Consider the following 16,630-nt stretch of genomic DNA (forward strand, 5'->3'; position numbering starts at 1 on the left):
ATGTGGCTACTTTATTTTTCACAGGATGCACCTTCTTGGGGCCTCCCTTCATGTAACTAAGTATAAGTTCAGCATAAGCTCACCTCTTGTGGCCTAAGGCTTCAGCAAGTCTTTCTATTAATGCTATACAATGGATTTTGTTTGAGCTAGGAAGTAACTATACAATGGATTCAGTTTTAAACTACTGTAACAGTTCCCATTCTAGCCCTTCATCGGGCAGTGATCCTTTTTTGTTATATGCACTGGACCTGTGAAGTGCCATGAAAGCGCAATCCATGACCTGGCTTGTTTATCTTAGTGTCTCATCTCTGCTTTCTAGATAACTTAAGTGTAATCTGTGAACTCTTCGGAGCCAAGACATTGTTTGGTATCTACACCTAAAATTCCACGAGCTCCGAGACACCTTGGAGTCCAGAAACAAAACATCTACAATTCCTAAAATTAAAAAAACCTTACATATTCTCCACCGAAAGCTTGAAATTAGGAATGAATGTATTGTTCACCCTTTTAATAATACCTGGTTCAACAGACAAACCAACACATCCTGATGATACCCGAGTTCAGATCGGGTACTGCCACGTTTCCAGGCGTGATCAGTGGCAACCTGTCTGAGCCCTGAAAGGAGACAATACACTGGAGGAGATGGAGGAAATCAGAGATTTGCTTTTGACGCAGTCATATAACATCATGATAAAACTTTTCTTTTTCAGTTCTTATATGCAGAATATGTACTCCTCATTGTTGCTTATTTTGTTAAAACCCACCAACTTGTTTGACTCCAGCAGGAGTTTTGCTTTTAGAAAGAGGCTTGCATAAATTGAGACACCAAAATTAATTTCTAGAAACAACCAATGATTTTCTCTTAGTTCTAGTATATCAGACTGCATTTTTACCTTTGCTTCTTTTAGAAATGAAGAATAAATGTCTTAATAACATTAAACTAAACAAACTGAAAGAAATGTAAAAAATGTTGTTATGGGGATACAACTAAAATTCTGTAAATGAGTTTTATGCTGTAAATGACTTGTACTCACCCTTGTGTATCCTTTAGAAATACGTTAAATCAATTTTTGAGACTTCTGCAATGTGCAATGTATTCATCTTTATTCACATAACATTCAGACTCAATGTTGGAGATTTTTTAAAAAATGAATTTTATTTAGTTTTTCTATATATTTCTGTTCAGAGGAAGATTTCCTAACATTAAAAAAAGTCATAATTGATAAGTTTAGCTGATAGATTGGCAGCTGGCATAAACTTTTAACTAAATTTTGTTGAGTAATGCTGACAGACAGGTTGCAAATACCAAACAGTTACTAAAAGGAATTAAACCACCTAATGCTAAAACTATGATGGATTCCTTATAGGACAAGGTCCACCTAAACACTTACATAAACAGCTCTTTCAATCTAAGATATTAAATAAGAGAAATTATTTTAAGACTGTTTTGTAAAGCCTTTTAGTTAAGACAAATAAAAATAAGAGTACACATCAAACAGAGTCTGATTCTTCAAGCCTGATGGACAAGTCTTCCCTGGCCTTCAAAGGAGTTCTTTCCTGGCTGTACTTTCAGGACAACTTCTTCTGAAAATTTTTCATAACTGTATTTTAATTCCTAATTAATAATTTAATTTCTTTTTTAAATACAGACACCAAGTTCATTTAAAAATAAACATATCTGTTTTCTTCTTCCTCTGAACTCGACACCAAAGCTTTTGCTAAAAAGTAAAACTTGAAATCCCATTTTTAGTAACTTGCTGCTGAAAGCAGATACTGCTGATTGCACGAACCCAGATACAAATGAGCAATGAGGAATTAAACTTATAGATACACTAAAGCTAAATGAATTGATTTTTGCAAAAGAAAACCAAACAGCTTGTAGAAGGCAAGTAATTAGTAACCAAAAGAAACCACAAAAGCAATAAAGAACATCATAAACCTATTAACATTACACAGAATAAAACGTTAAAGAATAATCTCCATTCCAAAGTAAAAATGATTTGCCAAAATGCTAACAGCACCAGGTAAAAAGCAGCCTTGCATTAAAGCCAGAGCTGGAACAAAGCACACTTTGGGTGAACACATACCCTTTTGTGACACAGAAGTGCTTTGCTCAGTTGTGTCCTTTTTTAATTATTTGGTGATGCAAAGCTGGCTGCAGTACTTTGATGCCAGTCCCACTGCCCCACCTTTGCTCCCATTAGCTATCTCTTAGTCATAGCTCCCATCACCAGAAGCAGCAAGCAACTTCCAGATGCACATAGTAAACCACGTATCTAATTTCTTGTTGCCCACAGAGCAGTGCATGAGTTCAGTTTCGGGGGGAGGGAGGCCGAGGCACTTGCTGCGTTGTATTTCATTTGAATTATTTCCTGAGGGAAAAGGGATCCTTGGTGGTCACTGGTGCCTGTCGACAGATGACAAGAATACAAGCCTTTTTTTCTTTAACACAATTGTAATGAAAGCTCCAAATGAAGGCCATGGAGAGAAGAGCTGCTTTGCTAGCTTCTCACTCTATTTCCCTAGGAGAGATCACCACACTGAGGCTTGGGCGGTAGGACTCCTCCTCAGCACAAGCCTGCCTGACGGCTACCGACATACCAAATACACTCTCTGTAATCTCAGTACTCCTTACGTGGGATCTTCATGATTTCCTAAGGCGGTTTTTCCCATCCCTCTGAGTGAGGGCTGCTCTGATGTCTATCTATCATGGAAGGTTCCCCTCTTCTCAAGACTCCCCCCACCAAACCCCAAAGAAATTACAACAAAACACCTCCTGTTGAGCTTATATATGACTTTTGAGAACAACACAGCTAGTGTCATGCTTAAACGGGATGGATACTTCCTCACAGAGTGGTGAGATTTCTTGGTTGTTTTTCTTGAGACATTTCCCTAGTCCATCTTTTGAGCCTGTTATCACAAACCTACCTTGAGATGTTAAGCTTTCACCCCAGCCAAGCCGAGTCAGACAACTGAGATAGGGAAAGAGGAAGAACCCTGAGAGCTTTACATATAAGTCTATCTCCTAAATTTAGTGGCCAACCAGGAAGACTGATCTGGAACTGGGACTATTGGCTCCTAAGGTTATAAGAAAGAAAAAACATGCAACATGCACACCTGTGTATACATAGATGCACACTATGTTATAGCTAAAAAAAGTTCATCTATAATTGCTAAATATTAATTTTGATCTGTTCCTTGTTTTACTGTTTAAGATCTTATGTCTAACTTTGCACTTTGGAGTAATAAACATTTGTATTTGCTTTTTCATTGGACTTACTATTCCCCCAACTCTTGCTTATTATAACCTTGAATTCCTGAGATACTGCACCATTCCCTGTCACAACCTTTAGTACGATAAAGCAACTATTTGTTACACATTCACCTTCTGCAATACAATTAAAGCAAAATAGTTATGACTCAAATTGTAGCTACTGCTGTTTATGATAGAATGAGGATTTTTGCTTCTTATTTATATTATCTGTTGAAGAGGTCTGAGAGACTCAAGGCACATTCATAGATCAATGTACAACTTTTAAAGCCTGTATCAACAGTCTTGTTTTTCCAGTTTAGTATTATCAGTATGAAGGTAGACAAACCAGACATCCACACAGGATCTGGTGGAATCATCCACCAGGAACTACTACATGAGCAGTTCAGAGTAATGAGGGCATGAGCCATGGGAATTTTCCTTTTTGACTTAGGATAACTTGATTTGCGTGGATTGTGCAAGTGATTTCGCCTTTTGGAACTCTGTCCTTGCCAGAGAAAGAGAACTGCTGTGTTAGTGGCTAACTGAGATGAAGTCCATTCTTCCAACAGGAGATGATATTGCTGTGACGTTCCTGCCAGTGGCCACTATTAAATCCTGCGTATGTTGTATGCTACAGTGCAGGGTCAGACTCCAGAGAGGAGTAAACAACACTATTCCTTAGAACAAGAGTGCCTCTGTATGGAGTGATAACAGTTCTGTAAACCAAACTGATTGCACTAGAACAATATAAAATTATTGCATTAGAAACTGGGTTAATTAAACTTTAACTATAGTAAAAAAAAAGGAGTATTTTTGATTCAGCTATTATGTAAACAGGACAGACAAACTCCCCTAAACAACAACATTTATAGCAAAAGAACAATGGACTGCTTTAAAATGGACTTTTCCCAGTTTGCTTCCACACTTCTTTGGCTCCTTTAATGCTTTCTCTTTTCACACACTTCCAGTAACCTTGAATGCCTTGCTGTTGCGGTACCTGTTAATAAAGTTAAAGTATGTTTAGCATTTACACAAAAAAGACTTTTATTCACAGACTGTGTAAATATAACATGTAATGCAGTGCTGCTGCTTCCATAGTTCACATGCATAATAACAAGTTCTTGGTGGCAGCACTCCTCCCAGATTCATAAGCAGTAAGGAATATTCAGTTTAAAATATAACTTCTTTCTATTCACTATCTCTACTTGTGTTTCTACAAGCGTTAACATGATAGTTGTAGCATTCATCTGTGGTATTTAAAAACAATGATGTCAGCTTGTTACCCTCAAACCGCGATGAATTCGGTTCCTCAGGACTCCAAGAAACTCGCTGTGACTCAGGCAGTCATCTCCATCTAGATCAAAAATCTTGAAGATGGTATCCAAAACATTATCTGAGAGCTCCTGTCCTGTTGCCACCTTCACTGCTCTCTTGAACTCAGCTAGTAAAGACATAATATTACATCACAGGTGACTGTGAACTTGTAAAGAAATTGGAAAGCACATAAATAGCAGGATTCTGTACAATTTACAGTGTCTCATGGGTATCCTAACTGGAGAATTTGTAATGTGTGAACTAGTAAACTATTAGGAGGCCTCAGTTCATGTGCTCTTGAGCTTGCTTCATCTTCCATAACACTACCTTTCTTAATTGTATCATAAATTTTTGAAATGCACTACTTCTCAAGCAACAGCAAGAGTGACAATTTTTGCTAGAAATAGCTGCATGCTGAAAACTTACGTACTTTCGGCTGATACCTGTGCATATGGATGATAAGTGTTTACATCACTACGGTCTCATAAAAAAATTTTATCTCGAATCAGTTTCATGCCAATTCATTCTGCAAGAAAACTCTTTTCCTCAGAGCACAGTATTTTATGATATGCTCCACCTCAACCAACAATCCCCTCAGCAACTCTGTAGAAACACAGACCATCAAATACTCAATGCACTCTTTACAGCACATAGCTTTATATACCTGTAGTTCTTTTAAAGTAGGCTACTTTGTCTTAAATAATGATTGAAGAGTTTAGGAGGATTTATGGCAGAAAAAGCTGTCATACCTCTCTGGATATCTACTTTCCTCTTCAGCTTTTTGGCCTTCTCTCTTCACACTACCATGTGCATTACACTAATACCTCCATATCCCCACTTTTGGTCTTATGGTGTAAAGAATTTGGAGTTTTGACTCAAAGAAGATGAGGAAATGGGGGGGGGGAGATAGTAAGAGTGAAATGATTATTGTTTATTATAGCAAGCACAATCACAACACATGAATTGGATGCATTTTTTAAGGCATCATGGAAGTGTGAATTTCAAGGAGGGACTGGAGGTTATTATTGCAGTATTGTAGATTATTACAACAAGTTGTCCAACTAAGCCATAAATATAGTAATAACATGGTTCTGCTATCATAAACAAGTGCTGTTAATAAATATCGCTATAAATATAATTAGTTCTGAAGCTTACTAGAGGAAAGAGCACTCCTGATTTAGCTCTCATCTTTGCCTCTTTGAACAATTCCTGTATAAATGCAGTTGATTACAGTTGGTTTAAATACACTTAAGTTGAAAATCCTTCTGTAAAAGGATACACCACAATTTGAAACGGACATGAAATATGGGTTGCTTATAGTAGAGTCTTAATTTTGTCTTTAAAAACATGTTAACTGTTTCAGCTCTTGAAGCTAAATGTAAATCCAGAAATGGCACTGCACTTTTTTGAACAGAAGAAAAGGAGAAAGATCTTCTAAAATGGTGAAACACAATAATCTTCAAACCAAGAAGGGTCACCTTAACAGAGAGAAAAGATGAGCTGCTAACTTAGAAGAAAAAAAAGTCTAGAATGAAAGGAAGGACTAAAGGACTGTCTTATTTTTAGATAAATATTCATATGTGTGTGAATACACGCATGTACACACATGCAAACAGCAAGACAAAGAACTTAGTGAGATTCAGGAAAGGATTAGACGTGTATACATGTAACATCCGTGAGTTACCTCAGGAGCTGACTGGTTTTGATCACAGTATGGTTCAGTGCATAAACAAAGTCACAACTGCCTGTTGGTTAGGAATGAGGTTTTACAAGGAAACATTACCAGAGTCAACACCAACTGTAGGCCTCATCATCCTTTGGCATTTAAAAATGGGATACTAAATAGAAAAGCGAACTAAACTCTTGTATCTCACTTAGGACTATATTTTCACCATTAATTCATCCTCTTTCCTCTCCACTCTTTGTACACCTTGTGCAAATAAAATCTGTCTCCCCCACAGAAGAAAGATGTTGTCAAACCAGGCAGAGGAGGGCCACAAACACAGCTGGGAACTGGAGCACATGGTGGAAGAAGGGAAGCTGAGGGAGCTGGGGAGAACAGAAGCATCAGGGGGGACCTTGCTGCAGCCTCCAACTGCCTAAAAGGGGTTACAGAGAAGAGAGTGCCGTATTTTTCTCAAAGGTGTGTGGAGGTAAGACACAGTCATTGTAAGTTGCATCAAGGGTTTGACACAGAAGAGGAAAATCTTCTCAATGAGAGTGGTTAAGTACTAGAACAGCCACTCGGAGAGGCTGTGGAAACCAAACTCTTCCTGAAGGCTGGACAAACTAGTGACAAAAGTCACAAGTTGTAAACCTCCCCAGTTTTGGCCTTCTTTGGTTCAAACCCCATCCAAACACTTCTCTCTCAAGAATACTGAATTATCTTCCTGTCCTCTCACATCTCTCTCACCTTTTTCACATGACCCCATCAAATATTTATTTCAATGAATGTTAATGTCTCATCAAATTTCCTTAGGAACTTTTTATGATGCTATTTTCAAATAACTTATGAGATCTGTCCTTCAAGTATAACAAGCAAGTAACAACCTCAGGTTTATAACAAAAACGATTTTTATGTCCATGAAACTTTTGTTGCACTGCACCTATTTCTACTATATGGGAAGGAAGCAACTTCCCTCCTCCAAATCTTTATTTTAAAACCCACTTTACTACATTGTTTGTTCTTCATAGCCATGATTGCATAACACTATATAAGCACATGGAGAAGGCCGTATGGAGGAATAAATAAAAGACAGCAAGATCCTACAGACCCTGCAAAAGAAGAGATTTCTATTGTTTAGTTTCCTCAGAAAACTAGTTTCACTGTGAGGAAAAAGCTTTGTTATCATCAACTGCTACTAAAGCATGTACTGTTTCAATAAATCCTTCCTAATCTAGAATTTAGATTGGACTGAGAGCAGCCCTGTGGAGAAGGACTTGGGGTACTGGTGGATGAAAAGCTGGACATGACCCAGCAACGTGCGCTTGCAGCCCAGAAAGCCAACTGTATCCTGGGCTGCATCAAAAGCAGCGTGGCCGGCAGGTCGAGGGAGGGGATTCTGCCCCTCTACTCTGCTCTCATGAGACCCCACCTGCAGTACTGCATCCAGCTCTGGGGTCCTCAGCACAGGAAAGACATGGACCTGTTGGAGCAGGTCCAGAGGAGAGCCCTGAAAATGATCAGAGGGATGGAACACCTCTCCTGTGAGGAAAGGCTGAGAGAGTTGGGGTTGTTCAGCCTGGAGAAGAGAAGGCTCCAGGGAGACCTTATTGCAGCCTTTCAGTACTTAACGGGGGCCTATAAGAAAGACAGAGAGCAACTTTTTACCAAGGACTGTAGTGACAGGACAAGGTGAAATAGTTTCAAACTGAAAGATGGTAGATTTAGACTGGACATAAGGAAGAAACTTTTTAGAATGAGGGTGGTGGGACACTGGAACAGGTTGCCCAGAGAAGTTGTGGATGCCCCATCCCTGAAAGAATTCAAGGCCAGGTTGGATGGGGCTTTGAGCAACTTGACCCAGTGACAGATGACCCTGCCTATGGCAGAGGGGTTGGACGAGATGATCTTTAAAGGTCGCTTCCAAGCCAAACCATTCTATGATTCTACGGTTTAGTTTGCTGTGAACGGTCCAGCATATGACAGCACATAAGAACTTACAAATCAAAACATTTTGGGGAGTTTATATTATTATTTTTTCATGAAATAGAATTCATTCAGAATAAAGAACAGCATACTACTTTTGGACTTCACAGCGCTACTTTGGGATAACTTGTTTACATTAATTCCATAACAAAAATGCATTTTTTCTTTTTTAAAAAAATACATACGAAAGGTGTACAGCACTTACCCCGTTTAACAGGACGATTGGCTACAGTAAACATCTGCATGGCAATAGAAAAATCTTCCAGGTTATTTGTAAACTTGCAAAAAGTCTTGAATTCCTCCAAACTGATATTCTAGAGTATCACAGAAGTCAGATGATATACAATGAATAATACATTCAAACCCCAGTAAATCTATTTCATTAAATCTGGTGGGACCTAGTGTTTAGGTGTGATTGCCTACTGATCACCAATATCTGTGTTTCTCATTGGCAAATTATCATTGTTATTTGCGTAAAATTCAAGGGCTGCAATAATTGACCTGGAAACTAGTTACATTATTAGATACTCATATGCAAATGAAAACCTATACGTAAAACAAGGAAGTAAAACAAAGCATGCTTTATGTACTAACCTCTCCTGCTTCAATTCTGTCTTTCACATTCTGCCAGTAAATTTCATTGTTTTCCTCATCAGTGAAGTACAGTAACCATTCTGCAAAGTCTTCTTTTCTCATGACGTTCAAACCCTTTGAAAACTTTATGAATTCCATTTCTTGGACTTCAGTTTGCAGATTTTCCATGAATCTAAGTGTAAACAGATATTATCCAACAGTTGACACATGCATCACTGTGTCACTACTACTAAATGCAGTAGACACTAACTCTTAATCACAGATACTATCGACATCATTGTTTAAAATGTCACTGGTTTAATTTTACCTGTGCGTGCAGATGTTTCCATGGCTGCATTTCAATAATGACACCAGTAGGGTGCTCTCTAAGTCTGCATAGATGGCTGCTCCTTTGCTATTTTACAGATACACTTGGCATCCAGTTTAAACTAATGTTTACAAATGTGCAGATAGTGAGATAAAATAATTGGTAAGGCAGTATTATAATGAATGAATGAAAAAGGACATGGTAACTAAAGGCTTGATACATGATTTATGAAATTTCATATTAATAAGAGAGGAATGACAAGGTTGGAGAGTGCCTAGAAAGACGAGGCCCTGATAACCACAAAAGTGAAAGAAAAGAGGGAACTTGAAATTATAATTTCAAGAAAAGATGACTAAAAGCCCCAAAGATTGTAACTGCAAAGAGAAGTTCGGCAAGTCAGTTCTGTGCTCACTAGAGGATGGATTAGAGAGGATTACCAGTGACATGTACAGGGTTCGGAAAAGCACAGAAAATGATGTTGCAGGTGTTTGGGAAGGTAAGAAGACAGCTGTCTGAAAAAAGGAAGGGGTGAATATCAAGGTTTTTAGGAGACACCCATTCTTTTAGGAAGAAAAGAAAAAAAAGTAGCACGAGAAGCAAGTAACAACCTGCAAGCACAGAGCTAGAACTGTAAGGAGAGTTGTAGCTTTGAGTTTCTGCAGTTTGGTCTGTGTGGCCATTATAATTTCTTCTGGCTAATATTAATTTTGAGAAAGTAAAAGACAATACTGTGTGATCCATTTGGTAATTTCCACTTCAGAAATGGAGTAATCCAAAAACAAGTGATAACTTTTAAATATAAATAAAGGCTAAAAACACAGTGATGCTTGCCAGAATCCCTTTAGTACTTTGAAAGAACCCTGCTTTATTGAGTTGCAAAAATTACTGACAGGAGAGAATCAAATACTCCTATACTGGGACAAAGCAATTAGTTGGAGAAGAGGACAGCTAAGGGTCTATGTAGCAACTATCAGTAGAGGCTCATTTGCTCATCAGTGTTTGCACGGCCTCACTGGGTTTGAATTCTTTCCCTTGAAATTACGGCATTTTAGTCCACACAGCTATCTTTAGTTCTTTAATGAGATCACTTGGAAAATTAGTGTCTCGAAGCTCTGTGAAATCTATAAGGGGTTAGCTGAAGACTGCTGTTGCAGCAGAAGGTCTCTCTTGTATTTTTCCCTCTAATAATTAGAGCTGCACATGCAAATAAAGGGCCAACAAATGCTTCACGGCTCAGGACATGCAGGTAAATGAAGGCCTGACAGTGGAGGTGATTTGAAGTTTCAGGCTAGAGTTTTATTAGGGTAATACTGAGGAGGGGCATGATATGCTCTCACATTTTATATGGGCATTTTTCTAGTCCAGTGAAGGGGGTGACAAGCCTTCCACAGTACAGTCAAACACTGCGGTATATTCCTCCACAGTCCACCGCAAGACCCGGCTCGCTTTCAGGTCCCCAACTCTCCCTCTCGCACGGGGATGGAACACCAAAGGGTCTGTTTGTGCCACCAGTGCGAAGGGGAGCCCCTTGCCTTACAGACCAGCGAGAGCTTCCTTGCACGGCTCGCAAACCACCCTTCAGCGCTCAGACACAGCTCCTGTCCTTCTCACCTGGGAGGCGACTGCTGCCTCTGGCCAGCCCAGTGGTCAGCACAGTGCCGGGGAGACCGGCCAGCGTGGGCTGGCAGAACCAGTCCTGCCGAACCGCCCGCTGGAGCCTCCCCGGATCCTGGGAAGGGAGGTCGAGCCGCGGGAGGAGAAGGCGGCATGGACCAGGCGTGTAGAGCAGGCACGGAGTCAGTCCAGCAGAGACTGAGTAGGGCCACTTGGCCGCTTTTGGGAGTGGTCGTCAAAGGCAAGGAGGAGATGGGAACTGGGATGTGTGGCTTGTGCTTGGCTGGAAGTCGCAGCAGAGACCACGCGGAACAGCAACCGCGTCTTTGACTGTCGTTTCCAACCCATGTAACATCTGGTCTGGGGGAGGAGAACCTGCTGAAAATGAGTTCACTTACAGAAATATGCCTAAAACATGGATGTAGGGAAACAAGACACCATGTGTTTTATTTTCTTGGCTTTTGATCTATGAAAGGTGGACACATTTTGCAACAGACTTTAGGTCTGTTATTGAAAGTATGAGTTATTTATTTTGGGGAGCTAACTCTCAGTCATTTGCTTTACTGGTCAGTAGCCACAGGTGATGACAAACTACACATTCTTCCATCTTTTCTAAATACTGCATTTCCTTAGGGAGAAAATCCTGCCCTCTAGCCATACCCAATAAAGGCAGGACAGCTAAAAGACCAAGCATTTCTACATGCTGAGGAAGGAGTGGGTGGCCCACCTAGCCACACGCATCAGCCAGCTGAAAGGTGCAGCAAAGCCAAAGAGGAAAGTGAAGGGTTTGGCTGTGGCATTTCTGATGTGTTCTTGCTTCTGCACCCTCTTCTAGTCATACAGCAAACGAAGCGTTCTATTTCTCCAGCCCCACTGTGGGTTTTCCACTGCTTTTTCTGAGGCCTGGGTTCTTGCCCTCTCCAGTTGCTTTGAGGCAATGACACTGCACCCTCCCTGTGGCAACAAGAGCCGTGCGTCTTGCTGCACTACGCAGATTAGGGAGGGGAGTGGGAATTACTTATTTAGGTACAAAAAAATTAATGGATATTTCATTTCAACCTGTAGGCTTGCTCCTGGCAAGCCAGAGTGAGAAGATTTCCTGCCATACCAAATGCTACTTGGAGCAGCAGCTGAAATGTACAATTTAAAATTTATATGATAGCCTCCCATATTACAAAAATTAAAATACTATGAATCATCACATCAGCATTCTAGGTCACTCTTATTCCCAGATGTGAGAGTTAAAAATCCTAATGAGTTTTTTTTTAAGTGAAAGTTATTAGAAGTTATTAAAAATAACTTTCTGGTTAGGAAGTAAAACTTGATACTTAAATGCCAAGACATCACTAGGGATACTTGCTTTCGTATCTTCTGGATCATGGTGCGATGAGTTTCAGCTGGAAATTCCTTAAAAATTTATCCAGATCTTAGGAAAAATAAGCATAGGAATGAAATTCCTGCTCTCCCAAAGTCAGTGGGAGCTTGGCCGGGGACTTTGAAAGGAGTCAGAAATCAACGACGGGAACAGGATTCTGATTGTAGATGTGCTCTACAATTCAAAAATAATTACACTGGGAATACTCTTATGCTGTAGTAGCTTGAAAATAAAAGCAAGCCCTAAGTTTCCAAGTAACAAAAAGGAAAGGTAAATCATAAATTTATAAGACAGGGAAAAGGCTGGGAACAGACAGTGCTTTCTTTAAGATGGCCTGTTTTATCCACGCTCTCTAAAACACCCACGTTGAAGGCCAATGGCCAAATTCGTTATCATGTTACAACAGCATCCAGAAACCTTATCAGGATTTATCCCTCATTTTGTAATGTGCTCTACTATAGAAAGAGGGAGTCTCTCTAGACTTTTTGGCAACTCAGCTTTAATAGAAGTGAAAATGTAATAAAAGTGGGGAGACCTCAGGAATGCAGCTATTGCCCCTCCAACCTGAGATGTTGCAATGAAGTGCTAGCGTTGTATTACTTATGGTACATAAAGTAGTAGAATGAAACACAAAGGGAAAGGTTAGGGCTAGTTTTCCTTCCTATACCTCTTGACCTGAACTGAAAGTCTCTGCAGAGCTTTAACACTCTAATACAGAACTGTCCAGTTCTTGTTGCACTGATTTATAGGAAGGAAACTTAACAACAAAGATAGTGGTGAATATATCACCCTGCCATTTGTACTTTGCTCCGGCTCCTCTTTGGACACTGAAGCCCTTTTGAAGACTTGATGACCCTCTTTGCACAAAAGACTGTTGCAAACCAGCTGCAAGGTTGCCTTTTTGCAATTTGACCTTCAAAACAGAATATAGAAAATTTAATAAAGGCTTGACCATTGACCTTTAGAGAACATTTAAGTCTATGCTTGTAAATTCAGTTTTGCAAGCGGTAAGACAGTTAATCAATCTCCCCATTTTCAGAATTACAGGCAACCCCCTTTTTGATTTACTGTCCTCAACGTTTCCAAACCAAACAAAACAGAACTACTCACTTTCATTTATAAGCATTCTGTAGAAACTAATCAAGCTATTCTTTTGCTAAGTGTATAGGAAAGGAAGAAACAGCGATTCTTCTCAACATCATTACTAAGTATTTGGGAAATATTCAGATTCAGTTATGATAGGAATACAATCACAAAGCCAGATTTTGTTCCCATCTCTACTTCCTCACTCTCTGATCCTGGGTGCACAAGATGTAATCTCTATGTGTATTAGGGCTCTATATACATACACACACACACAGATACAAGTGTAGGTACAGGGACAAATGAGGTGGCAACCATATTCTATTTCTGCAAAGCACTTCCAAATCCCTAGATGAAAATCACTGAAAATGTACAAGCTATCATCACAGCAAAAGCCCTGCTGGCTGACGATGCTACCTGGAAGAGATTCTGCATCCAGGCATTGGCGCAAACACAGAACAGCACCAGACAAATGTCAGCACTAGCAGTGTGGTTCAGCCCAGACCATTCTGGTTTCTTAAATGAAAGGTTTCAGATGAAACGTACCATGGAATTCAAAATACTGAAGGAAAGAAACATGACAGGTAGGGAAAAAGACATGTTTTGTGTATGGTTATACAATTTGTGACCTTTAAGCTAAAGCAGAAAATAAAAAAGAAACCACGATTAAAGAATATTTCTGGTGCAAAATTCTATTAACTGCTGAGACGTTTGGAAGCAACAAATCAGATAAGAAAATGCTCTAAACTGGATTTGAAAAGTTAACTTTCCTTAGATGATTAAAAGATGCCAATTGTTTAACCATACTGGGAAGTACGTTTTTGTAAGCCATCCCAGGAAAAACATACAACGATCAGAAAGTTTTTTGAATATTCTTTCCATACTCTCTGCACTTTTTCTTTTTTTTTTTTTCTTCAAGAAGATTGTGAGAGATTTAAGCTTGCTTGGGGACAGATTACAGAAAAAAATCATGGCAGTCATAAACTGTTTAGGGAGTGAATTACTGTCTCCTCTTTTATTTGGGATTAGACATACTTAAACAAGATCAGTAAGGGACTTTTTTCAGGGAAAAAAACCAGTGGCTGTCAAGAAGAAATATTTGCTATACCTAGAAAAAATAGTTTTCTGCTCAGAATAAAAGATAGTACATAGAATATAGCTGGAAATTAAAGCGCAAGTGAAACATTTTTTGGAAGGAAAAGACCAAGAATTATGTATGTCTTAAGAAACAGAGGAAACACATGCAAAAGAATAAAAAGTGTGGAACCCAGAGAACTTCTGGCTTCATGTTTGAAATCTGTCATTCCCCAAGATGAGTCCTGGTATTAGAAGATGATGCTGTTGAGGTGTAAAACTGAGTGGTGGTCATCTGAAACAGAAACTTGTTCAGCTCTTCTAAGAAAGTCTCACCTGGTTACAGCTTCTTGTATTAAATCTACCCTTCTTTATTATATGATTTTAGGCTTGCTGCGTATTGTTTTATATTTTCTTAAACTGATACAGGAGTATAATGATTCCAGCTGTATCTGACTAGGAGGCAATACCTTTACCAGTGATGTACATAAACATACTCCAGAATAATTCAGATTTACATTTCCTAACTTTTGCCAGGGAAACAAGCTGTTGCTTTTGAAGTTGTGAATTATTATTAATAATTATCATACGGTCCTTATGTTAAGGACAATACAACTGGCAAGAAACCATGTAGCAGTCTGGAGCTGAACATGTGTCCCTTGAGTCATACCTTAAGATCCCTGAAACCACCTCGTTACTATGGGAAAGACACAGGACGGTGGGCTTTCTGCATTGCTTCCACTACTTCTAAGCAGTCCCTGGAGAAGCTGCAGAACAAAGCGGGAGTCCCACCACCACTGCTCAGCAGAGAATGAAAAGGAGCGGCTTTGGTTGCTGTTTTGACTATGTTCTGTAGGACAGTGAGAAAAGAGCATGACTGGTGTCACAAAATACCTATGAAAAGGTTACTTCTTTACTTCCAAGCTCCCAGAATCCCAAGAAAGGTTGAAAAGTGATTTGATATTCTGTTTCATGGTCTCATTCTTTATGTCCAGTAAAAAACACCCTGAGGACTGTGCTTGTGTGTATTGCCTACCTATGATTTCCCAAGAACCATGCACCAGCTGGGCACAGATGGAGCACAGTGTGCTTAACTATTTTCCCTCCCTGCATCAGTGTGCCTCCTGTGTTCAGGGCAGTAGGAAGGGAGGCACAAGAGCTGGCTTATATCAGCTCCACGTTGCCTGGAAAGATGTAGACAGTTTCCATTTTTGTGTGCTGTCTGAATGCAAAGAAAGGAGAACAGGGCAAATTAATTGCCCTGATATATTCGCTGTGGCTGTCTGACTTATTTTAAATCTTGGGACTGTGGGCTAAAAGGGTCAGACATCACTGGTGTACATGTAGATACAGATGGTTGCACACTTACAAAAGGATTTTTTAATGTTAGCCAAACTGAAAAGGAGGAAGCATGAGGAAAATATATGTAAGTAATGAGGTGAGAACACTAGTCTCAGCTTTCTGAATTCCCATGTAAGTACAGTGAAATTTTACAAAGAAAGCATTCCTGCCTTTTTTTTTTTTTTTTTTTTTAGTTTCAAGGACTCTACAGCACAGCAATATCTGTGTATTTAACTAATGTGACAAGTTTTAGTGTGTCCTAATCAAACCTAATCACCCCTACTTTCTACTAGGTACTACACTGATCAATGGAAAAGCTTTCTAGGCAAGAAGTTGGAAAATGATAAAAGCATTTACCATCATTATTTTCTGCTTTTGACAATGATCTATGTCTGTACAGCTCATCAGTCATCTCTTGTAAAAACAGCATGGCACTTTGATCAAACAGCCAACAATGGCTTCCCGCGTAAGGTAAAATGTTATGAGAGGCCATCAGATAGAAATCACATTTTCTCTGAACAATAGGAACCCAGAAATGATGTGCTTGATTTACTTGCAAATAAAATCATGTGAAAGGTGATATCTTCACAGAGGTTAAAAAGACAGTGATCCTTTTATTCACCTTTCTGCGTGTTAAACAAACTTCACTGTCATGTTGCAACTGAGATGGAGTGTCTACACAGTGATAAAGAGGCACATTCCAGCTCTACGAAACATAACTGCCACTGTTGAAAAATTACCTGCATTAAACCTTACACTTATCCCACAAATTTTAAGAGCAAGATGTGGGAGTTTGATTTTGATTACAGGCCTCTATCTGTGTGGTAGGCAAAGGTCTTTAACCTATGCATTCTGAATGTACTAGGTACATAGTTTCATCAATGTCATGCCTCATTGGGTCAATGTAGGATTTTATCTAAAACCTGAGGCTTTTCAGTTTACACTGTGTATGCAAACACAACCTTTTACTGGTGCTCTCTGCCTTTTGTTTCATTGAGAGGATCTACGGTATTTACAGAAAAGGTA

General features: G+C 39.4%; 1 protein-coding gene across 1 annotated transcript in view; it reads right to left on the minus strand.

Moving 5' to 3' along the window:
• Positions 1-2,397: 2,397 nt before the first annotated feature.
• MICU2 (mitochondrial calcium uptake 2) overlaps positions 2,398-16,630 on the minus strand; it is a 63,268-nt gene continuing 49,035 nt past the window's right edge. Inside the window, exons 10-13 of the mRNA XM_010572797.1 lie at positions 8,811-8,982; positions 8,422-8,530; positions 4,537-4,694; positions 2,398-4,250 (exon numbers count right to left, since the gene is read on the minus strand). Of these exons, the coding sequence (XP_010571099.1) occupies positions 4,146-4,250; positions 4,537-4,694; positions 8,422-8,530; positions 8,811-8,982 (544 nt within the window). The 3' untranslated portion in view covers positions 2,398-4,145. The remainder of the gene's footprint in view (positions 4,251-4,536; positions 4,695-8,421; positions 8,531-8,810; positions 8,983-16,630) is intronic.

This window comes from Haliaeetus leucocephalus, unplaced genomic scaffold (assembly GCF_000737465.1).
Source record: "Haliaeetus leucocephalus isolate CR32 unplaced genomic scaffold, Haliaeetus_leucocephalus-4.0 Scaffold351, whole genome shotgun sequence".
Lineage (NCBI taxonomy): Eukaryota > Metazoa > Chordata > Aves > Accipitriformes > Accipitridae > Haliaeetus > Haliaeetus leucocephalus.